General features: G+C 40.0%; 1 protein-coding gene across 3 annotated transcripts in view; it reads right to left on the reverse strand.

Moving 5' to 3' along the window:
- The window catches only part of EPHA3 (EPH receptor A3), a 311,971-nt gene extending 293,777 nt beyond the window's left edge, over window positions 1–18,194 (reverse strand). For all 3 annotated transcript variants that reach the window (XM_075118146.1, XM_075118145.1, XM_075118150.1), the window contains exon 1: window positions 17,991–18,194. In XM_075118146.1, coding sequence (XP_074974247.1) covers window positions 17,991–18,078 — 88 coding nt within the window. In that variant the 5' untranslated portion in view covers window positions 18,079–18,194. The remainder of the gene's footprint in view (window positions 1–17,990) is intronic.
- Window positions 18,195–25,132: the final 6,938 nt, after the last annotated feature.

The raw sequence follows: 25,132 nt of genomic DNA on the forward strand, positions 1-25,132 counted from the left end.
CTCTGCTGGCACCATTGCAGCATAAGGACCAGGTCTGTACTCAGACGCTTGCAGCATCTGCTCCCTTGCCATAAAGTGTTGATCCACCAGGCCAAGGAGGAAACATCTGCTGTCCCTCTTCCATAGCTTGGGCTCCAGGGAGCTGTGGCATCTGTGTCAGAGTGTTTGACAGCAAAGCAAATCCACCAATCATCCTGACTAAGCATTTAGGTCCCGGCGGTCTCCTGCCCAGCTCCAACTGCCATTCTTCACAAACTCACTTCTATCAGACTAATGATGAGCATAGCACTCCACTTATTTCAGATGGTACCTACCATGGTTGCCATTAAAAAATTCTCAGTAGCCAGCAATTACCACAATTGAGTATGAAACATCATAGCTTCATACAAGGAGGGGGCAGAGGGTGCAGAATGATGGCAACCTCGGCCCACAAGGACCACAATGTCTCACCCGATCTCCTGAGCTTCAAGTCCATCAGCAAAATCCCAGGTCTTTTACCTCTGGGAGCTGTTCATTTTATCCCCTTAATCACACTAGAAACTGGCCACAGGGGACACCAGCAACTAGCCTGGTTGCACCCCACCCAAGCTAGGTATTATTATTTGAATAAATGGAGTTTCAGGGCAAGACATAAACAAGGGAAGCATACAGGTATGACAGATATGTGGGGGAGGATAAGCTACTCACCCCTAGCACATTGGATTTTCCAGTGCATTTTATGATTTTATGGCTATCACTAGGTAAAACGGCCTGTGGTTATAACCTACACTCGCTTTAACCTACACCTCACAGCTGAGGAGTTAACTTGATTGCATGTCCAAGTGGCTCAGCTGCATTCCTTTCAGACACATGTTTGATATCTGCATGTGTGGATATGCTGTCTGAGTTGGCCTCTTTACCTCAATACAAATAAAAATGACATGTTTGAAGTTTTCCCCATCCTAACCATTAGTGTACATAGCATTCATTTATAGAACACTATTCCCAAGTTAGAATGAACAAACAAATTACAGAGCAGGAGAGAGTCTGCAATTTAGACGTAAAAATAGCAACCAAATCAGCTAATAGTATCCATCTGGGGGGGAAGTGGGAATTCTTCCAAAGGGGAGTGAGGTGTTGAAAAGCACAGTATTAAGCAGTAGCAGCCAGGTTATCATCTGCAGCATGCTGAATGCACAAACTGAATGCAATAGAGGTCTTCATCTAACTTCCAGTTCCTTTTGTCCCTGCTTCCACTTTTCCCATCCCCCAAAACAGAAACACCAGACACACCACTTTCACATGCATCCCACACATTTCGCTAACACTGGCAAATATTTATATAGTGATAAATTCAAGAAGGCAAAAGCTATGCTCCAGACCCGTCATTCTGATTTTGTGCTGAGCTTATTGATCAACTTTGTACTGTATAATCTTGTACATCCCCCATCACTTTCTGGGAGGGGCCGAGACTGAGAAGTCTACTGCACGTTACATCTCTGGTGGAAAGGGATCAGAAAGCCTTATGGACCCTCACTTGACTAACCAGGTTATCCCCACTCATTATAAATGCAACCAATTTCTCTTTCTCTGTTAAATGGTGGGAGGTAAGAAGAAAGAGCGCACGGGTGGAAAACAGTCAAAGAAAAAAACCTGAGGGATATGGATTGTCCTGGTAAAACATCTTGCCCTTTGCTCTGTGGAGTCATCAGTTGTCTAATGGGATTCATATTGGAGGTCAGAAAATCTCAGTCTGGCTTCCACTGCATAGGAACACAGAGATAATTTCGTTTCTCAAAAGATTTAGGTTATCAAGAACCTCACTCGAATTTGAAGACAGAGCATTTTCCCCCTAGAAACAGCCTTCAAAGAGATTTTCCCCCCAGAACATCTTTATCTGTATCTAGAAATATACCACTTCCCACCCCACCTGCCCCCCACGTATTACTTTTTAAAAATAAATATTTTGCTCACTGGAAAAAAAAAGTCATGAGATATTCAGCTCATTTGTCCTAAGGCCCAGAGGAAGAGCAAAAACATGCAATCTCATTTCCACGTACTTCAATACAGGGCAAACAATTAATTCAGCTAGACCTTATTAGGCTGCAACAGGCACAATGCATGGCACAAAGGCATGGAAGAGGAAAATGATTGATACAACTAGACATCGTGTGTCACAACATGATCCATCATGCTAGAGATCTAGAGGGAGGAAATTCTTTTCCTAGAATATAAAATGTACAGACAAAGACAAATAAAAATGTGAATTAGATGTTTGTGGCCTAAATCTTTTTGCAAGGAATTACTGGATTATAATAAAGTAATATGTCAGATTATAGAGATTATTGACCCACATAATGAAATCACTTCAAAGATTTGATTAGATGGGTGGTAAATATACCGTAATATACTAAGACAGCATGTTGATTTATAAAATCAACCTGACTAACTTATTAAATGTAATATAAACCAACATCCAGCCAGACCGTCAGCTGGTGTGTATCAGGGCAGACCAGCAGGTTTTTAAATATGCAATTAAAATACTTCTTAATTAAGAACAAAAAATATATATTTAAATTGAATCTTATGTGTTTTAACATGAAAAATCAGGTGACCTGCATAAAGTTTGAAAAAAAGTAGATAAGGTGTGCAGCTATTTACATGACAGTATTTTTTTCTGTATGGGAAATTATTATATCCAAGAACACTATTAGCATAACCAGGAACCACTCCAGTGAAGTCAGTGGTGGCATAAACTGTTGCAAGTGCACTGAACATCTTGTCTGATTTTCAGAGATGTTGATTTCAATAGGATCTGTGGATGCACAGCATGTCCAAAATCAAGCTACTAACCTCCCTGTTTTGCTAACTTTGGGAAGGAAGGAGGGGTGAAGTGTCTAATGGTTATGACAGGGCACTGAGAGTCATAACTCTTGGTGTCTTTACAGTTCTCCCATTGATTCACCTTGTGTCATCTCAGGCAACTCACTTAAGCTCTCCATGCCTTTGTGTCTCTACACTTCTAAAATGGTTGGATTATTTATCTACCTCAGAGTTGTGAAGTTTATTTTATTCAAGTTTTAAGTGCTCTGAGATTTAAGCCTGCTGAGTCCAGTCCTGCACAATGTTCAGCTTCCTCAACTCTCACTGATGCCACTGAGAGCTGAGGGTGCTCAGAAACAGATTCTATTTCCATGCCAGCTGGTATTATCGAGCCAGAATCTTATTTAAAATGTTGCCTTCAGAACTTGCTGTTCATTCCTTCAAACCTCCAGCCTTACTAGCATTGCAATATTTAATTCTTTGGTCAGTTTGTTACTGTGGGAGATGTAATGTGGACTCCAGCTGAATAGAGACAATGCCAGGTATTGCTGCTTTAAACCGTTTTTTTCTCTACAAAATGTTTATGCCCCATCTGGGGAGTGGAGGGTGTCACTGGTATACAATTGTCATAAAAGAATGGCAGTTATCATACCAAGGAGAAATGAGCGCAGAAGTGTTCTTGTAAGACAGAGATAAAAATCAACAGCTCACTAATACCTCAGTGCATTGCACTAGTCCACAACACATGACTGTTTTTAAAACAATGCTAAATATTGGTGAGAGGGACTTCATAACCTTGCTGCTTGCCAGTATTTAAATATCACAGTGATCTACAAAATGAGCAACAATCACAATTCCAGCTTTGGGAATTCAATGGCTTTAGTCCTTTCATATAACGGGCTTGTTCACTGTACAGTATGCTATGGCTATTTATGCCATATGGCAACGTGCCTGCAATGCTGTCTATTAACAACATGTTCTTTCCTAAGAGCCTTGCCTCCTTGCCTGCTGCTTTGGGCTCCAGAGTAGTCGACTTCCCAATTTAAGAGAAACCATAATAAGCTACCTCAGTTCAGGCTGTGCTAAATTGTAAGAAAGAATCTCTTCCCAGAGCTTGGAACAGGAATATAACACACATGGAATACAAACTTGCTTGCATTTTTGTAGGTATTGTAGTACAAGGAACTAGTGAAATGAACGGGTTTGAGATGTGTTTGATATACAGGCCCACTGACAACAGAAACTCTAAATTTATCGACTTGTTTCTGTTCTCATGTATACCATGCTAAATCAGGAGTAATTTCACAGAAGACAAAAGAGTTAGGCAGAAAACTAGGAAGGGATCAGAATCACATTCTCCACCTGAAAGAGGCAGCACTTCAAGGAAGACGTGAGGTTCAAACTTCTATAGTAAACCGAATACAAAATAAATACATTCCCCATCTGAAGAAAAAACAATTAACCAAAATGTTGTGCCAAGGAGAATCATCCTGAGGTAGCCCGTGTTTCATAAAAACTGGAGGAGAGAGCCTGCCAATAGTCAATTTTCAAGATCTAAAGTACAAGGATTTGATAACAGCAGCTTTGTTTGTCACTAAACATTCCCCAGTCATGTGAGGTAAGAAAGGATCACTGATTTGGCTAAAATAAATGATTTTTCAACTACTCAAACATTTTTCAAGTTAAAGTAAAACAACACCATGTAAATGTTAGAAAGTCAAGGTGGATGAGATAATATCTTTTATTGGACCAACTTCTGCTGGTGAGAGATTTACCTCACCCACCTTGTCTCTCTAATATCCTGGGACCAACACGGTTACAAAAAAACACCACATACACATAAATGTTGTCTGCTCTGGTTAATTTGGAATAATATTAGTTATTAGAAAAATGCTAGCAAAGGGGAAAAAACCTTATTGTGGCTATCCAACACAAAAAACGAGGATGCTCATAACCAAAATATGCTGTGTAACTCTCTGGGAAGCAAAGAAGGCACTTTGAAGCAGGAACCTAGCCAGGATTTGGTTTTGGGGTGGGACAGAGCGGAGTCTGTTACATACTTACATACATTTTTAGAATGGTAGCCTCCCTGTTGCCAGGACAATCCGCACCTGAATTTTTATACACTTAATCAACTATGTGTACAGGTCTGAGGGTCGGCTCCTCTAAACTACCAGATTACAGGCAGAAGGGAGGGAGCTGAAGTTGCAGTTGCTCAGATTTGCACCCAGAGTTTGTTTTCTGGGTGGAAATGGCAACTGCAAACAGGCAAGCTGGGTTGTGGCCAGGGTGAAGACATGCCCCATTGTGTACAGACATCTGGGACGAACCATCATGATGGTCAAAAATAAGGTAAAGGGTTTCTATGGAATTTCTGGTTATGGACAGGAAGCGGTTTGGAGATTAGGAATTCTGGCATAAACAGTTCTAACCAATGCTATGTCCCTGTTCAAGTAACAGCATTCAGAAACAACATGTGATTCTAAATTACCCTTGCCCCAAATCCTTTTAAGTAGCTGACTTGGGGCCTGATTCTCTACTCATTTACATGAGTATATATTCAAAATAGTCCAGATTCTGTAGTGACATTAGAGCCACTTTATGCTGCTCAAGTGGCATAAAAGGGCCGTAGTTCATGCTGCAAATGCCCAGCTGAGAACTCCCCTGGTATAGGAGAAGTCTGCTCGGTCCAAGTGTGTTGCTCTGGCACCTTTGCCTCCTCAGTCTCCGGCACATGGAACATGTCAGGCATCTGGTCATGCTGCACTCCACCTATCCTTCACTGGTGTAAGTGCCCTAGAAACCCCAGTAGAAACTTGCTATTTCTTATGCTCTCCTGCTCAGGCGCCTCTAAGATTTGGCCTTTTGTGCTATACAGTTCTCATTCCAAATGTGGACCTTAGGGGGAAATCTTCTGGCAGATTAAGGCCATGCCATAGCCTTTGGGGAGACACACAATTGTAGTGAGAACTGCAGTTTTTCTGCTATGCCCCTCTTATGTTGAACAATACAAAATAGGATTTTGTGCAGAGCATTACAAATTTGGCAAATGCCATTTTCAATCTGTGGTTAAACTGCTGACTACAGAACTGTACAAGCAAAAAAAAAAAGCCACATCCAAAAAAATGAAACAAAAACAACTTGCCGTAAAATTGAGTGCAGCGGCAACCGAGACAGAAAACAAACTGGAGGGTACAGGCATCCATCATTCTGGCAAAGATGTTTATTACATAACAAATAAGCCATGCCCCAAATCCAAAAGTTATTGCTATGAACTCAAATAAAAAGCACAGCCCAACCATATTCAGATGTGTCAAGTTACCTTTCAAATTATTAGTGTTCCAGAAATCTATTTTTATTAAAACGGTAAGTTCTCTATATTAGGTTAAATCATTTATTGACTTTTTGTTACATGTCAAATCTTGCAACATTGATATTTTGCAACTTCTGGCAATTGGCCTTGTACTTCAGGAGCAAGAGAATTTCATTTTTCCCTCAGTTTTATTCTTTTCAGCAAACATGCTCCCGAACTCCTGGTGGAGCCAGATTCAGGTAGTCTGTTCTTCCTAGGGTTGATCAGAGAAGGTACCAAAATAGGAATCTCATTGTAATTCTCTCTCACAGGACTGTTGTTAAGCACTTAACGAGGGGACTCAGCACACTGATGAGCACTACAGAAATGCCCACAAATAAAGAGCTAGATTATAAACTGCAATGCCGTAGGACCAGACTAAGGAGGAACCTGTGATTGAATCACAATTTTCCCCCGACTCAACGATTGCTCCATACAGAAAGTGCTTTGCTGCTGGCTCAGATCAGTAACACATTTCCTCACTCCCTCTTCCCTCGTTGGCTCAACCAGTGCTAGCTAGTAGCCAAAGGCTCTATCCACTCCTCACTCCTGCCCATTCACTCTCCACCCACCTGCACAGGCAATGGAGATGTTCCACAGGGCTGTTCTGCTTCCAACTCTGAGACCCACCAGATGTAACGCCTATACAGCTGAGTTAGGGACAAGTTACATCCTTCTAACTCCCCTGCACATGTACAGAACAAAGGACAATTGTGCCCTCCCCCCAAAGGCGTGCTAAACACTATGAAATCCTCACACTAAAGGTGTAGAAGAGCAAAATATTATTATTGTATTTAAAAAAACCCATAACGCTGAAAACGTTTGGAAACAAGAATTAAAGTTACTAAAATTTTGTTACTGCAAAACGTAGAGAGCTCACTGCATGCTAAAATACTTTCCCCCTCATCTCAGTGGGGGGGGGGGGGAGTGTTCAGAGGATAGCCATGAGATGCAAAATAGTTTGATGTATAAACTAATCTATTTTGAGCATGATCCTACAGAGTGCCAAATGCCCTCAAATTCCCATTGAACTCAGTGGTTCACAGAAAGACCATGCCCTATTTCTCCCAGGATAAAAGAAAAGGCACATGTAGTCATCTCTACTCAGAAAGCATCAACACTGAAATAGTAGATGTTTTGCCAGTCAGTAGAGAGCAGTTTTGGCAGAGATACATGGTGGATTTTCTCACACCTGTCTGTGTTATTTTGACAATTTGCCTAGAAAATATTTTTATGTACGATCACCACCAGAAACATAAATTGATTTTTCTCAGTCTTAAACTCTTATACAAGAGGAGTACAGTGCTGTTAGTACTGTGTGTAACTCACTCTCCAATTGTATAAAAACACATCATTGGTGTGCTGGAACATAACATTTATCAAATGGGCCTAATAAAGTTTCCGTTTTATTAGCCTCCTATTTCCTGTAGAGTTGTTATGCTGCCAGTTCTTTTCATTACGCCAGGAATATAAAAACTAAGAATGGATGAGCCTAATGAGGTCCAAACTGCAATGCAAACCTTCAACTTATTTTTGTGTAAAAAAATCATTCTAATGCACAAAGATTTCCTGTCAATTAAACCTATTCTTCCTCCCTCCTCCAGAGCAGTACTTACAAAAAAAAAAAAAAAGTAGACTTGCACACATGAGCACTCCAAACCCAAACGGGCACAATATGTCTGTATTCACGTTGCCATTCAAATTTTCTCCCCTGCCCCTTTTTTAGTGTTTCCAAATCCCTTAATACCTGATTTCAAGTTCAAGTTCGAAACACTTAGGGACTGATTCTACTGTTACTCCGTGTTAAATCAGGAGCAACTCTGCTCACTTTAGTGGAATTACACTGATATAAACCAGGGTGATTTCAGAATCAGGTCCACATAACTAGGGAAGGTGTGAAATTAGGAAAAGGCAAGTTTACCCTTCTATAAGGACCAAACATTATGAAATGCCAAATGCCACACAACTGACTTCAATAGGAGCTGAACACTTCCCAAAAGGATCTCAGCACCTTGCACAATCAAGCCCTAAAATTCTTCCTGTGGCCATAGCCTGCACTCCCTACTTGAGATAACTTATGGAAATCAGTTGTATGAAACCTTGTATGAAACCAATAGGAGTTTTGTAGAATGGGTCTCTTTTTGGGTCTGATAAAGCTGGGATCTACAAAGGGCCCCATCCTTAGAGACGCTGAGCATCTCCAAGATGCTGTGTGCCTTCTACTGACTTCAATAGAGATTGAGGACACACAGCATAGCACCTCATAGGATGGGGCCCTTTGCATTAGATCACAATACTCTACCCATATCTGTTAAATATGTCAGCAACTCAAGAAACAGCACAATAGCCTCAGCCTCTAGAACTCTTGACAGCAGCAGATGCCATAGAAAGCAGAGATTTCATCAGGAGTAGCATTCACACCTAGAATGGTTCCCCAGATCATGGAAACTTTCCTTATTACTGCACTGCAAACACACTGAAGACCCTGATCCTAAGAGTCTTCAATGTGTACAACTCCCAGTGAAGTCAGTGGGAGTTTTAGGTAATCGGTCACTCTTTGATGTCAGAGTCTGTTGAGACAAGGACCAGAACCCAAATAACCAAATGTTTGTCAGCTAATAGGGCAAGTGACTGTTGAATCACACTGGCATTATTACAGATTTTAGAAGAAGTTGCTTTTCAAATTTTGCTTAGGCAAGAAAAAACCCTTACCATTTCTTTAAAAGCTCAGAAATTAGTAAGATCTATCTATGTATTAAACTATGTTCAGAGGGCCATCCAGACAAGTGCATCTCCCGTAATTTCATTAATCTCTTCTTCTCTTACAGATTGTTATGAAGGATAAACTTTTATGAACCAAACCTTTCAACTTGCACTGACATGTTTGAGCTCTTACCCAGTTACCCATATGTATAGAATATATCCATAGGGCAAATGGTTAAATGTTTTGGTGTGAATTGGGAGAACAACATGCTCATAGCATCAGAAAGCTCCAGAAGTGTCATGTTGAGGAAACCAAGATGTTAAAACCAGTTCTATTTTCCAATACACTGATGTCACCAATATGCTATTCTCATTGTTTGCTAGGTTCACTGAATTTATGGAGGTAATTAATGCAGAACATGTGTGCTGTGCTATCCACATGAAAAATGGAACTGCCCCGACTTAATTTGATGCCGTTCCAACCCAAACCTTGCTAACATTCTCTTGCTCCTTCCACATGTGAGAAATATAAATATTTATAGCAAAGAAAAGGTAAATGCTAATGTGGCTGTTGAATTCTCACCCGCCGACCCATCACAATTTCTCACAGACCTTAACCTTCTGCTTTGTCACCTCTGACCATTAGCCTCCCCCACACACCATAAGCTCCCAGTATTTCCTCATCGAGCAGCCCCTCCCTTCTCCAACTGAGCACATTCTTTGTGCATAAACCCCACTCTCTGCCACTCCTCTCTCCACTCTTGAGTTCTAGGCTGGTACTGTTGAGTGTACTGCTGATAGAGTGCACTGTTTGAGTAGCGTACTCCGCCATGGCCCCCTCTGGGAAACCAGGGACCAAAGGTTCTCCCTTCTGATTAGAAGTGTGTGGGTGAAAGGGAACGGGTAGGAGGTAAAAATCAAAATTTCCCACCCAAGATAAAAGAGGAAAGGGAATATGCCTTACCTTGCTTACCTGATCATGGTAAGGAGGTAAAGAATAAATAGGGATGGGAGAAATTATGGGGAAAAAGGAAGCAGCAAAGACAGGGATGGTGAAGAGGAGCAACTGAGGTGTGATGGAGAAGAAGAGGAGACTGAGGAGGTTTAGGATCCCTAGATCAAGTTCTGACCTCAGAGTGAATGCCTTTTTTCCACAGCCTCTCTACCTTTTACTTCCCCTGGGTACTTCATCCCTCACCCTCACTGGGACAAACACTCACTTCCTTTCACCTATTCTTTTTCTGGGCTCGAGTAATGTTTGCGGGATTGGATCCTTACACTCCGAGACCTTATTTACCCCAAAACTTTGTAGCTGTAAGTTCTCCAGTAGTGCCCCTTGATGGATGATCACATCTGTGGCAACTACAGCATACACATGGATTGCATGTTTTTACCATCCTGTTATTTAAGTGTTAAATAGGGTGGTAAAAATGCCTGAACCCCATCTACACTGCAGCTTCCACATACACTGGCACCTGTGGAGCTGTACTGCTGAAGAATCACAGCCATGAAGCTTGCTAATGTAAACAAAGCCTGAACATTTTTAGGAACCGGGAGACTGTCTTTATTTATGCCTTAATTCAGGATTGAGCGACACTGTGAGCACTGAATTAAGAATTATAATAATGCAGCTAATGAGAGATGGCTGTAGGGGTTATGTATTTATTGGGTTTCAGCTCAGAACTTCCGCCACAAAAATAACTTCACTCCTTGTTATTTACTACTGGGCAAAGTCTGTGGGAAGCCTAAAAGTTGGGCGGTGAAGGAGATTTTGTGGTTTTAAAATTTCCAGTTCAGATAGTTATTCTCTTCCTTAGACATTTTCTATAAAACATTCTCTTTCCTGAAGTGAATAAATTCAAAACAAACTTTTCAATTAAGTACTTAAAAATCAGGGAGGCATTAGAGACCAGCTTTCTAGCAGTCTTTTCATTAATATTTTAACATGCGGACTTAGGTAACCTTTTTGTCCTCGCCATCAAGAGGTGGATATAAATATGGTGTGGGAAACAGGCTGGACAAAAAAATAAATGCTTTCACTGTTCCCATAACATATTACATTCAACTGCCCTGACTGAACCTTATTCCGTAACATTCATCCCATTGTTTTCTTAATTGCTAGTAAGTTTCTACTACTGTTCGTTTTGTCTGCTATTATTCTTTCATCAATATTTTTCCAGCAGATTAATAGGATTTTCCCTCCATACTTTGCCTGAAACAGCAGGATACAGTAATTCAAGAAAAAAGGGAGGCTGGCAGTGAAGTTTCTACTTACAGTTTGTCTCATTTAATAACATCTCTGCAAGTTTAAGACTTTATTTGGTGTGGTTTCATTCATTCCAGCTGACAGTCTCTCAGGCTGGGGCTTAATTCTTTTGTCTCTCTCCCAACATTTTCTTTGAGACAGGATTATCTTTATTTCTAGTTCTTTATTTCTTTTAGTCACACCATTTATTACTGAGTTTCACAAGCAATCTGAAATCTTTGGGTCCTAGTTCTGATTTCACATTGGTTTCACACTGGTAAAAGAATTCCTTGAGCTGGGATTTTCAAGAACTCCGAACAGAGTTAGGTACACAAGTTTCCTTGAAAGCTCATATGTCTTAGGTGCTTTTGAAAATCGTGTCCCATGAATTTCAATGAAGCAGCTCCTGAATTATACCAGCGCAAAATCAGATTGTGCCCTTTGAATCTGTCTTAAAAGTAGATTTATAAAGCAGTTTATAAAGTTTTGTTTATGATTTAGAATATAACTGCAGTTGACAACAATAGCTTTTATTCTTTTAAATGTATTTAATGTTTCTGGAAATAAAAATGGCTGTAACACTTTAATGGATTTTCAGTCAAACTGATAACTTTAAATGTGATTTTGCTGGTAAGTAAAGAAATTATGAAAATGCTGGAAACATTTCTATAGCAATAGATAGGAACTGAACAGGGAAAACTCTTTTTAACATGCATTACCTTACTCAACACCAGCTATCATTAGATCATAACATATGAGTGCTACTTGCTTAGTGCTATTTACTTTGGACTTTACTATTAAAGATCCCACAAGATTGTAGTTGAGAAATGTGGGTAGCAGAACACCCTTTCCTACATATTTTTGTCTTTATTTTCTCTCTACCATTGCTACCCTTTCCCCCTTGTAAATGCTTTCCAGCAGCCGAGCTTCTTTTCATAACTAACAGAGCTTTGGTAAAAAGTAAAATTGATATTGACTTTCCCAATGGAGAATCCCCACATCAATGCCTAGCGGAGCAACCAAATTCTGTCAGCTGGAATTGTGTCTCACAAGGTGAAGAACCTATTAGATACTTGTTCCTTGCCCGTGAACTTTTCCTAACATGCGTACCGCCTCCTCCTTGCCTGGTTAATTCAGTAGTTTAGGTGCCTATCTGATTTTCTAATAAATGTCACAATTCTGGTTCTGTAGAGCACAACTTTGAACTTTAGGAATTTTGAGGGATGTCACCCCTCCTCCAGAGGATTTCTTAAAGAAATCAAATGGCAGCCTAGGACACCATTATAACTGGATGAATAATAACCTATCGGATGCATAACAGAACTAGATCAGCCTCTGTTTAAAAGTCTGCAGATTGTACTCTCACATTTGGTAACAGCTCTGTAGTGACCCTCACTGGTGATAAAATCCAGATCTCTAAAAACAGAAACGAACACCTGCATCTGTATTTCTGAACCTTTCATCAAATGGGGATTACAAGAACAAGAGTAGTTACATGCTTTCCTGGAAGAAAAGTTGTATATTTTAAAACAAAATCAAAAGCAAGCATACTGACTGCAAATTTGCTGAATTCAGCATTATTCCAAGGATGATAATTTTTTAAACAAATGCCAATATTCCTGTCAAATGTACGTGCAAATAAATTACAGTTATTCATGAAGCATCAAGAACTTGCAAAGATTTTACTGTAAATAACAGCCTAAACTTGATGTGTGTCATACATGTTTAAGATTTTCAGATAGCTGATGATCGAAAGCTTGTAGCTGCGTATGCTTTTTTAATACACTGAAAATTTTAAAACACAATCTTTTACCTCTTTGGTTATTACTTTTATGTTAGCTTTGGGTTAGCCCTGTTGGGAAAAAATGTATATAAATAAATTCTGGGAAGAACCTTACATTTGGATATGGTTTGATTTTTTAAACATTTTAAGTAAATTTTTTGAGAAGCATCTTAATTTTTCCTTTTAACAATATTTTCATTATAATGTGCTAAGTCAGGAAAGATTCAAAAGTGACAAACAGAAAAGGAAACAAATTATTCAAAATATTAAAACCTCTCAGTAAACACAGGCATACAAAATAACGAATCCACTGAACTTTTCCCCCCTGTAATACTGCATTTTACAAACACCATGGCGTGAATATTAAAGCATGCTCATTACTGGTCTGGTCATATAGCTAAGGATTAAAACACAGCAGCTTTGAATACGATACAGCTGTACAAAAAATAGCCCTTTAAACCTCACCAGTTTAAATCTTCCAAATTCCAACTTTAAAAAGACAATATATTTTTGTTAAAATTACTACCTTTATAATTACACTTTTGCAATTAAACTCACAAAATTAACAGCCGCTGAACTTTAAGTGCTTCAGGAATTATGCCACGATACATCAAAACTGGTCATGATCTAATAACAGCTGACACAGAGTAAGATAATGCTGGTTAAAAGGAGGAGTTTTCCCCATACAATTCCTTTTCACTGCTATAGAAAAGTTTCCAGCACTTTCAATATTTCCTAATGTCACTAAAACAAAACATAAAAATGTTCTTGCAAAGTCAGTTGTACATGCCACTGCACATACAATACTGGCATTTTTTAAAAATGTAATAGCTGACATTGCTAGCAAACACATTAATATTAATAAGTCTTTGTAAACAGTAAATATTCACACCAATAAAACTATGTAATTTAATTGCTAAGTTATGCAAAGTTCCATTACAGTAATGAATGAGAAAAACATGAAACCTCATACACACTGGAAAGAGGGACTGATTACAAGTTGTTTACTGTTTACCAGAATGGAGACTATTTGTAACTCAGTACTGCAAACAGATTTACAATTTTGGTCCTCTTTTCAGCATCGTTTTCATAAGAAATTAATTTTATGCTAGATTGAGAAGTTACAAGAAGTTTCCTGTCTGCACAGTCAAAATATTATTGAAGCAATTCAGGTTGTCAGTAAAAGCTTAAACAAATTTGCTGATAATCCTGTTAATGACCCAGGTCAAGTGTTAACTGTTGTGGGTTATAAAACAGTGAAATTAAGGTTGCTGGTACCCTCAGGCAAATAGCATAGTTACTGAAAAGGATCAGAAAAAGCTATTAAATTACAGAATTGTATAACTCATTCAATTTCTGGATACTATATAAACTGTTTTGAAAGAAACTGCATCCCTCTAAGTGAAAAAGTGTAATCCTCCAAAAGTAAAAAAACTAGATCAAATTGAAATAATAGTGTCTGTGATTTCTATGCACCTTAAGCGCACAGCACATTCTCACCCTAAGGGTTTTCTGCTTGTGTGTTGAAAATAGATGTCAACCCTAAACTGGGGAATGATCCACTCATTCAGATGTTAATTCTTTCTGACATTTTCCTATTACTCCAAGAATGGTTCACACTTCACTACTGTACATTGATAAAGCCTCTTTCGGGACTACTGAGATAGTTTAAGAGCTAAGAAATGTGTGGTTTAAAAAAAAAAAAAGCCCAGTATGTGGCAGATTTCTTAAGAAACAAGTTTAACAAAAATTACCTGTTTCCATAAAAGAACAGGTTTTTTTTAAATAAAACTTTTGGTGATGGTGACAAGTATCATATGTTCCATCTCTCCTGCACAAAAACCCCCAAACTGGATTAAATAACTAAAAATGAAGTAGACCTACATATAACTATTACTACTGCTATTTTTCCTGCTGTTGCAGTGTTTGTATTGGCTGTAATGACCATATATTTTAAGCAACATTTTAGCACTAAAAACGCTTTCACAAAAATCTGCACAATTCTTCCAGATAAAATAAATCTGGTATATTTCTGGTTGTAGCCCACAACTACCTTCAATATGCCTAATGTACAGTAGCAGTTACATGTACTGTAAAGCAATTTTGATTGTGTTTCATCCTTTCTTAAAAGACTCGATGAGAAATTAATTGGTTAATCCACAGTAAGTTTTATACAACTCACATATGTTCTATTTATCTATCCACGTATCAAAACTGGTATACCCAGACACACCCCTTGACCAAATTCTTAGTTAAAATTCTTACAGTTTGTTCATTCTCACAATTGGAAAAAGAAAACTTTTCTAAATAATTACCATAAAATCATATAAACATACATTTCCCCTTAACTTCCTTTTTATTTGGGAGGGTGGGGTGCTGGCCATGGAAATTTAGAGCAAAGGGGTGGGAAAGAAGAAAGGTGATCAGGAGAAGATTATTTCAAGAAAAAAAGAAAAACCTTTTTGAACTTAGATTTTTAAAATGCATGTTGATAATAGATTGTCAAATGTGTGTGTGTGACTCATGTTAGCAAATTATAAAAACTCAAATTCTTAAATTCACTGTATCCATCTAAATATATGGTAAACAAATCAAAAATCTATTTCAAGCCTTCCGAAGTTACCACAAATATTAAATTGTTGGAAGTTAGTTTTATTTTTAGAAGAAACACCTAGTTTCCATTATGGGGAAGGAATATAAAAATAATACTCAATCTGGAAGATTAAGCACTGCTGTCCAATTTTGTTGTCGCTTCCGTTGGCTGTGCAGAAAACATTACATCTATTTCATACTGTATCTTGCACAAGATTTGTAAAGTAATGATAAAGAAAAAAAAACTAAAGTCAAACTGGAGGAGTCATAATGTACAACACTGTCTTATTAGAAGCTTCCTTGGACAGCTATACCTAGTACACATTTCGTATTGCATAGGAATTTTTTTCCCCACACTTTCCTTAATTTTTTAAATTAAATCTCAAAACCAGCAATTCTCAACAAAAGAAAAATTAGTGATATTTTAGCAAACTTCAGTTCTCAAAATTCTTTTTGCCTTAATTATTATCTTAGTTTACATTATGTGTCTGCCTGCAAGTATCATGGAAGCGGAGCTGCTCTGCTTACTGCCTAACAGAACTACATACTTTGTGAAGAATCTTTTGTAATAAAAACACACACAGAAAGTAACCCCTGCGAACATGCTTGTTTTTATGAGCCAAAATCATTTGCGAAGGGCGACACTATTTATAAAATAGCGTGTTGCTGGAGAAAGGCTTAGCTGTGCACAACACTCTGAAAGTGTGTTCTATTAAATAACCTCTGAAGCATTCTCCATACAAAAAATATTTACACAGACTATATATATTACAGCTGTTCTATACTTTTTATGATAACATTATATAATTGACTCTTCCCAGCAATAGAAAGAGCTGATGTAAGAATTACTTGGATTTGTAAAGTTTTAATCTTTTTTTAATTGTTTTTTCCCCTTTACAGAAAAAAAATAGCTTTACACAATAATTGCCTTACTCCAAAAGCAGTTAGGGCGTCACTCAGTTCATCACCATTACTTGGGCACCAAAAATAATTATCTTAATAGCTAATATATTTTCTTCTGTATGCAAATGCTATATATCAAGCAGGTGTAGGTTTTGTACAATTGTTCGCTGTGAGAAGTTCTTCATCACCTTTTGACCTCTGGATTTTATAGATAAAAGTTGCTTTGGACACACTGATCCCAGAGGCTGTGTCCAGTGTCTTGTGGCACCACTTCTATTTATCCATGGGGAATGGCTAGCCATGTCTTTTTCAACTTAGATTTTAAATTAGCTTTCAAGACTGACTGTCCAATGGGTATAATTATTTTGCTGAAATTTGTGTATTTTAATCACATTCAATTTCACACATTAACTTAGCAAAAGCTAACAAGAACGATATGCCAATGCCTTGTTTAGGGATTTTTTTTAAAAGGTGACTATTTTGAATTAAAGCCTGAAATTAAATTGTTACAGCAATAAAAATAGGTTATCTAAAAGGAGCAGTACCACTGGCTGCTTTTTATTACATTAAAAGTTTCTGAAATGAAATAAACCAAGACTCATCATATTACTATCATTATGCATATAAGCAGGGTTTGTGGTTTAGTTATGAGCAAGGAAATAATTCATGAAAAAGGACAGGTGCTGTAAGTTTTTTGTATTTTTTTTAAAGATGCTGAGAAATTAGGTACATTAGATACAAAGAGAACATTAGGAAATTAAATGACTACTTTATAAATGAGTTATATTCCATGCATTAATTGTGAATAAACAGTAAGATCAATTTGATAATTGTGTAGCTGGGAAGGCATTTAAAAATATAACCTCAAGGGAAGAAAACACAAAATTCTCTATACTTCTCTTTCCTTCCTTTTCTTTCCCAGTCTTTCCTTCCCTCCTTTATCCTTTGGGCTATCCAGCACAGAATATATACTTTTCATACACATCACTATATGCAAACAAGCACACTGGGCATTACTATCATGGTTCCCATTAGCGTTACTTATGCTCATTATAACCTGTACCACGGAGCAGCCCATCACCTTGTGAGATGTAATATACAACTTCCACGTCGTCTGTGAAATCCGGCCACTACAGAAACACACGGATACGCTCTCTCTCTCTTCCATCTAACGACCAAACTCCCTTTACTTGTGTCATGGGTCACGGTCACCACCCAAACATGTCATGCTCCCCCCACCCCCACCGAGCTGCTCACACGAACAGAGCTACGTTTTCTTTTTTAAACTTTGCTATAAGACGACGACTGTGAAGAAAGCAACCTCCCCTTTATATAAATTAACACACAGCATTGTGTACACTGCTGTCCATTATGCATTGCAATTGAAAGTTATAATTGTTCCAGCTGCCACCATCTGATTTTGCAGGGTTTCTTTTACCACTCATTTGTTCAATCAAAGAAAATCTCAGTCCACCCGCTCAACAAACAGTTATCACGCTGGACCACCTTAAAAAAATGGTGCGGACCCGGTTTTAAACAGGATCCCAACGTTAAGAAAAAGGGAAAGTGTAGTCACCGCTGGGATCTCTATCTGTGCCTGGCTTACTTACCTTCGTTGGTAGGATGGAGAATCAGTTCCCCAACGCAGCTGAGCGCAGAGCAGATGAGAAGGAGGAGGATGGAGATGTGACAATCCATGTTGCTGGTGCAGAGGGCAGGGAGAGGAGCATATCTTCATGCAGCATGCCACTGATGTGAGAGCGCTGATTGCAGGAGAAGTTACCATGCTCCGCTTGCAGGCTGATGTCAAGTTTGACACTGGAGATAAGGAGGAGTCTGCTGAGCTGCCTTTCTGCAGGCTGCTTCAGAGGCAGCTCGCTGGGTCCTAGTGCACCCCTACCACTTAAAAGTACAAAGGTAACACAGATCAAGAAGTGATCAAGTGGTCATAGTCCGGGCGGGGGGTGGGGGGAGGGAGGGAGGAGAGGAGGGAGGTGCAAAACTGGGAACCAAACCATAAGAAAAAAAATCTCAAACGTTATGAAAAAATGCAGCACCGGCTTCAATGTAGGTTGCTTTGTTTTAATGCTGTTTGCAACATCCTTCTCTGAAGAGATGGGAAAACATCTCACAAATGGGATGAGTGAGAAAGAGCAAACAGAGTGCAAAATAAAAGTTGCCTCTGGCTCCAAGCCCTAGGATAATGAGCGGAAAGGCAAACTTCATCTGCAGGAGAAAATCAATCATACCTGTAATTTACAAAGGCTCATAGGAGCAGAGATGTTAGTCACCCTCCTTCAAAAATAATTGTTAAAGGTGGGTCAAAACTGCCTCCCACCCCAAACCATAATGCTACTTAGATCCCTAAGCACACCTGAGAAAAACCCTTGTCCCAGTCACACTTGCCTCTGCTTTTTAAAAGAACAAAGATCCCAGGTACATTTCCCAGGTAAAAGAGCCCCTCTTACCCTTCATTCACTTGCTGCCTGTCGGTTCTCAGGACCCTTTCCACTCCCCCTGAAGTCCCAGACCAATCTGGTTACAAATATTTGGGCCTTAAAGTTACACGTTCAGAGTCCAGCATTCACACAAGCAGCTCCTTCATAACCCTGTGTTCAGCTCCTTCACAGCTTCACACAGTGTGATCTTTCTGTGGTGCCACGTGTAAAAATAAGCATAATACAAATCAAACACACACTATCTACTAATAAATCACAGGAGCAACCCCCTTCACATGCTGCATTAAGCAGCTCCTAGGGCCTCTGCAATAAAGGATGACATAATTCACATAGCTCAGGACTCTCAGTTCAACATTTCATCCATTTACAATCTGATAATATTCAATTACTGTTCTTTCCTGGGCTGAACACAATTGCAAAAGTAGTAATGCTATCAGAGCTCAATACTTCCATGGCAGAGTTATTATATAAATTGTCAATCTCATTCTTAATCCCTGTGCTGCCGAGGGTAATTGTAGCCTGTTCTGCTTCAGGAATTTTGTGATTTGGGGGCTAAGATAATTCATATCCCAATTACTATGTTCTCTTTGAGATAGCCTATGGAAACTACTGTGTATTAGCCCTTAGTCCCCCTATCCACAGCCCTGCTTGTTTTAGTGGCACTAAGGCTTTTGTGGCTTTCTGATCTATCAGAAGTTTCCACCCACAACATATCAATCAACTTTTTTTTTAAAATGTCTGCTCTGTTTCCCTCATCATAGGCCCCAAATTAGGCCATCTCTGGATCTGCCAGAGGAGAGTTACAGGCAGCTCCTGCTAGGGCTCATCAGTGCTACTCCATGTGTCTGCCAGAGGGGATCACTACAGAGCCACAATTTCTGAACCGTTTCATTTTGTGGATCACCTCTTTGGATTGACACACTCTTGTGGACACCTTCCCTCCCTGCCTTGGTTGCTTAATCTCCCTATAGCAATTACAGAGCTTGTGCCAGCTCTGGAATTGTATACTTTTGGCAGGTCACTCTTTTGATTTCTTTTTGGACACAGCCCACATTGTCACTAGGTAGCCATCTTGTGGCCAAGGGAAGTGGGGGATTGAATGCACTTTTATTATTTGCACCAAGACTGTGTATCCATTTGCTTTGCATGTACATAGAAAGACACAGTCACTTCCCAGATGAGCCTGCAATCTAAACAGACAATAAAATAAAGAGAAAGGAAATATCCCCATTTTACAGATGTGGAACTAAAGCACAGAAAGATTAAGTTACTTGCCTAGAGTCACACAAGACATTGGTGGCAGAGCCAGTCTCAAGTCCCAATCCGGTACTTTAAGACACAGGGTCAACCCTCCGCTGATGTACACAGGTAAGTCAAGAAGCACAGATGTACGTCCCTGGGAGTTCCGCTGGTCACGGTTGTCAGCAAGATTCCCTGGCTACTGCTGTCTGTAGCACCCATGGTTGCGTACATGGTGCCAACCCATGTTGGCTGTTAGGCAACACAGCACAAGAGCTGTAGAAAGAAGGAAATATCCTCAAAGAAGAGTGGGATGCAGTACTGCAGGAGGGGCACTCTCGGCCTTTTGCTTACACAGTACACCTGGGCCTAACAGAAGCCATTTTTATCTGCCACAGTCCTTTGCCACTCCACTATGTGTTAGGTAAGTGTGCATGCAGAGTAGCTGGAGACAGGGAGGCACAAGGACAGGTAGTGAGCAGACTGGGATATACCTTGTCCTCTACCAGCTCCATGGAGATAACACAGAAAAGGTAGCTTGGTTCTGCCCTCTTTCCTACCTCTCTCTAATTTTGGCATCATCCACAAATTTAACCACACTTCAGTTTACACTATGGAAATACACAAAATAGCCACACAGGATGCAAAAACCTGTGTTTGAGTTTTGTTTTATTTTGAAGAGGAGGGCAGTTCTTGAAAGCTGAATGGATTCTCTCTCCTTCTAGACCCTGAGTTGGGTGAATACCTCCCAACAATCCCTACACATTCACTCAGCTAAACATTCATCTCATTCCACTTGTGTTTCCACCACTTAGTAATCACTTTCTGGGAACCTTTTACTGAATGAACTAACCAGCAGGAATAAGCTTGGAAATAATGCATTTTAAGGCAGTATTTCCCAGAGTGTTCGACATTGTCCACATGCACCGGGAGACAGACTGACAGACCTCTAAATTGTTCTCCAGAATCTAAGCTTTCCAAAAGTAGCTGTCTCTAGCTGTTATGATCGCAAAGGGAGCCTTCAAAATATGGAGGATAATTTATACAGAAATGTCTTCCTGAGTTTGCAGAGAGCCTATAACAATAACTTTCAAGCAGTAGTTTCCTTAGTCATGGGTGTTTAATTTAAGGCCAATTATAATTTAAAATGTCAGTATTGTTAATTATTTCACTGCTCAAAGCATGTAAAATAGGAGCAGAAGGATATTATTATGAATATCTATATCAGTGTTTCCCACAGTGGGGTTGGAGTGGGGGTCATGGAAGATATATAAATTAAGAGATATATGGTATTGCCAAACTCAAACCTTCAAAAATCATGAGTCAGGATGTCCCCCCAAAATGAGAATTTTTTTAAATAATATATGTGGGGATAAGTTTTCTTTGACTTCTAGTTTGAGTATTTATGGTGCACTGGGGTCACATTTCCAGGGTTCCCCCCCCCCAAAAAAAAGCTGTGAGTCTCATGCAGAATCTTGATTCCAGGAGTAAGGTGTTTAAGGGGAGGGGAACCCCTAAATATCAGGCAATACAATATGAGAGTTGGCACCCCTGTAGGCTTTTATCATCAGACGATGGAATTGCAGGGAGTGCAATTGGTTTCATTTTGCTTAAGGGGCACAGCTTTCCAAATACTGAGAGTTACTATTTTAAGCAAATATCAGATATTATTCCTGGAAAACAAATTTTGGATTTGTATCCATATCTACAGTAGAAGACTTATGCAATCAGGAACACAATATCAAGTGAGACAATCCACTCAGATCCCATTTTGGATTTCATGTATTGACAAAGAATAAATCTCAGGTTAAGAATGATTAACATATATGATTCACAAACAGAAGGAAAGGTAAAACTTCTGTTCTTAATACAGTATATCAAAATGTATAGTCTGTACTGGTATTCTGTAAAATCACAGAGTATACATGGCACGATCTTCTCTCTAGCTTCCATAAAATCAATCTAGAGAATGACATAAGCGTGATTTACGGTTTTCTGCCAACATTATACTTTTTTTAAAATACATTAGAGATTAAAATCCTTCCTAAACACAAATTTTATCTCAGACATTTTTCTTTTCTAAACAAGAAAATGACACATTCTTGTAATAGGACGATGCGGGGTGGGGGGAGGAGGATTACTACACAAGGGCAGAGTGCTCTGGACCTCATGATCTCACACAAAATAGGAAAACAACTTTCTATCTGATGAAAAATATTACAGGATTATTAGAAATAACTACAGAAATAATCAATCACTTCATCCACTGGGACTATAAATCACAATCTGCTTCCAAAAAGGCTTTTTTAATGTCTATGGAGCTTGATTTGTACTTTTAATTAATTGTACCACACAAACTTGCATCTAATCTTAGAGATTTAAAATCAAAATAAATATCACTGTTTTTAAAGCACATAGTCAAATGTAAACTCAATTTTTGCAAAAGGTCTAACCAGTCTAGAAGACCTGAAACCCTCCATTTATGCATCTAATAGGTACAGCAGCACCCGTACAAACTTCTCCGTGATGCCCTGCCAATATGCTTGGCATCCTTGTGCTGATGGGATCATCTTTAAGGGTGACAGGATGCTTTTGCCTGCATGTTGCTTCAGTCTTCAACCTCTGTTGCTAATTCATGCCATTCCTGGGCGTATATTGTGAGGTGGATCCCTCGCCACCATAAGTTGGACCGACACCACCAGCTCATTAAACATAAGCCACATAGGGCCACATTTTCTTTAAAAAACAAAAACAAAAAAACCCCAAAAAACAAACAAACAAACAAAAAAAACCCACTGTACCCAGAATCAAGACCAGATTTTAAAAAGAGCTCAGTTTCCATTTAGGCACCAAAGTAAGTAGCCAGGTTTTTGTTTATTTTTAATTCAGCAGGTTGAATGTTCAACTGTCAACATTTTGGCCCTAAAGTTTCATAATGAGAACTGCTAGGTGCTGAGCCCTTCAGAACGTAGCTGTGACAGACTGAAAATATCCTGTAATATCCTGATCCAACATTCTGGAATTTAGATAAACTTTACTGAATTAAGGTGAATACCTTTGGGGTCCATTGTATTAAAATGTGATTGTGTACGTGTTATTGTGGGATTGTATGTACGTTTTCTACTGGGGGGGGGGGCGAATATACTTCCTCTGTTAGAAACACTTTGAAGACCCCCCTCTGAAGAGGAATGGATATATACTAGTTCAAACTGGATTTGCCAGGGACTGACAGAGATGAGGCTTTTGGATAAATAGCCTGGTTTTAAACTGTCTCAGGCCCTCCTTCCTGATCCAGCAAATAGACAGGACCCTTGATCCAGAGAATGCCCGAGTTCTTCGGGTAAAGTTGGAAGGACTGGGCCTACTGAGGCCTCATAAGACTGGGTGCTTGTTTTGAGCTGAAACTGCGATGAACTTGCTACCACAAGGAATCCCCCTTGGGTGGGAAGTCTGAAGGATAGTTCCTCACAAAATCCTTGTCAGAGTTGCGGTGACCTCTGGTGAGCCTATTAGAATTAGGGTTGCCAACTTTCTACTTGCACAAAACTGAACACCCTTTTCCCCACCCCCTGCCCTTCTCCTCCTCCGAAACCCTGCGCATGACCCGCTCCTTCTCAGAGGCCCTGACCCTCACTTCATTCCTCCCCCTCTGTCACTCGCTCTCCCCACCCTCTCACTCACTCACTTATTTTCACTGGGCTAGCTCAGGGGGCTGAGGTGCGGGAGGGGGTGGGGGTGAAGGCTTGGGTGGCGGCGGGGCATAGGATCTGGGGAGTGGCCAGAAAAGAGGAGTTCTGGTTGCATGAGGGGACTCTGGGGTGTGGCAGTGGGTTAAGGATGCGAGCAGGGGTGAGGGCTCTGGCTGAGGATGAGTGGTTTGGGGTGCAGGAAGGTGCTCCGGGCTAGGACCGAGGGGTTCAGAGGGCGGGAGGGAGATCAGGGCTGGGGCAGGAGGTTGGGGTGTGGGAGGGGGTCAGAGGTGCAGGCTCTGGATGACACTTACCTCAAGCAGCTTTTGGAAGCAGTGGCGTGTTGCTTCTCCTGCTCCTGCTCCTATGCAAAGGTGGCTCTGCGTGCTGCCCTGTCCACAGGCGCCACCCCCACAGCTCCTATTGGCCGCAGTTCCCAGCCAATGAGAGCTGCAGAGCTGGTGCTTGAGGCAGGGGCAGTGTGCAGCGCCCCCTGGCTGCCCCTATACATAGGAGCCAGAAGGGGGACATGCCACTGCTTCTGGAAGCCATGCGGAGCCACAGCAGGCAGGGAGCCTACCTTTGCCCTGCTGCGCTGCCAACTGGACTTTTAACGGCCCGGTCAGGATCCCTTTTTGACCTGGTGTTCAGGTCGAAAACTGGACACTTGGCAACCCTAATTAGAATGCATGTACTTTTTAATTTTTTTAATATATTTCCTCTGTAATGCTTTTAAACTTAAGAATAAAAGAAGGCATGTATAAGAAGTGCTACATGGTACCTTTTATAACTGTAGCAATGACAACTGTTAACCAACTCTGAAGAGAAAGCAAGCAGCTGGCCTTGGAGAGCCTGTCTCTGCTGGGGATACCACAGTATAGGCAGGGAACTGTGCAGCCTGGAAATACCCCAGCCCAGTCAAAAGGAGATGGGTGCAGGTCTCCTCTATTGAGAGGCAATGGCTAGGTAGCTGGAAGTCTGAAAGCAGGTGCCCTTGCGGGACCACTGTGGGAAAACACAGGTGCAATTGCCCTGAACTGTGACACTAGCCCCTCACATCAAATGGCAACAATCCACATCCACTCTTAGAACTGGTGACCAGGCAGGGAAAATCTGCATGTTTGATTACTATGCCCTGAGCCAGCCAGTCTATGGAATTGGTAATTTTAAGTACTGTATGGGAAATTCATTAAAGAAAGAAATACCTAAGGCTTTCCATGCTGTACAGTATTCACCAACATCATAACATTTCTCAAATGAATGCTAAGGAATAAGGGAAGTGATCTAATAAATAAAGAGGATGAATGAAGGATGAAAAGTTACTTATTTTAAACTGAACTTCAACCATTTAATCAATTCTAACAT

This window comes from Caretta caretta, chromosome 1, assembly GCF_965140235.1.
Source record: "Caretta caretta isolate rCarCar2 chromosome 1, rCarCar1.hap1, whole genome shotgun sequence".
Taxonomy (NCBI): domain Eukaryota; kingdom Metazoa; phylum Chordata; order Testudines; family Cheloniidae; genus Caretta; species Caretta caretta.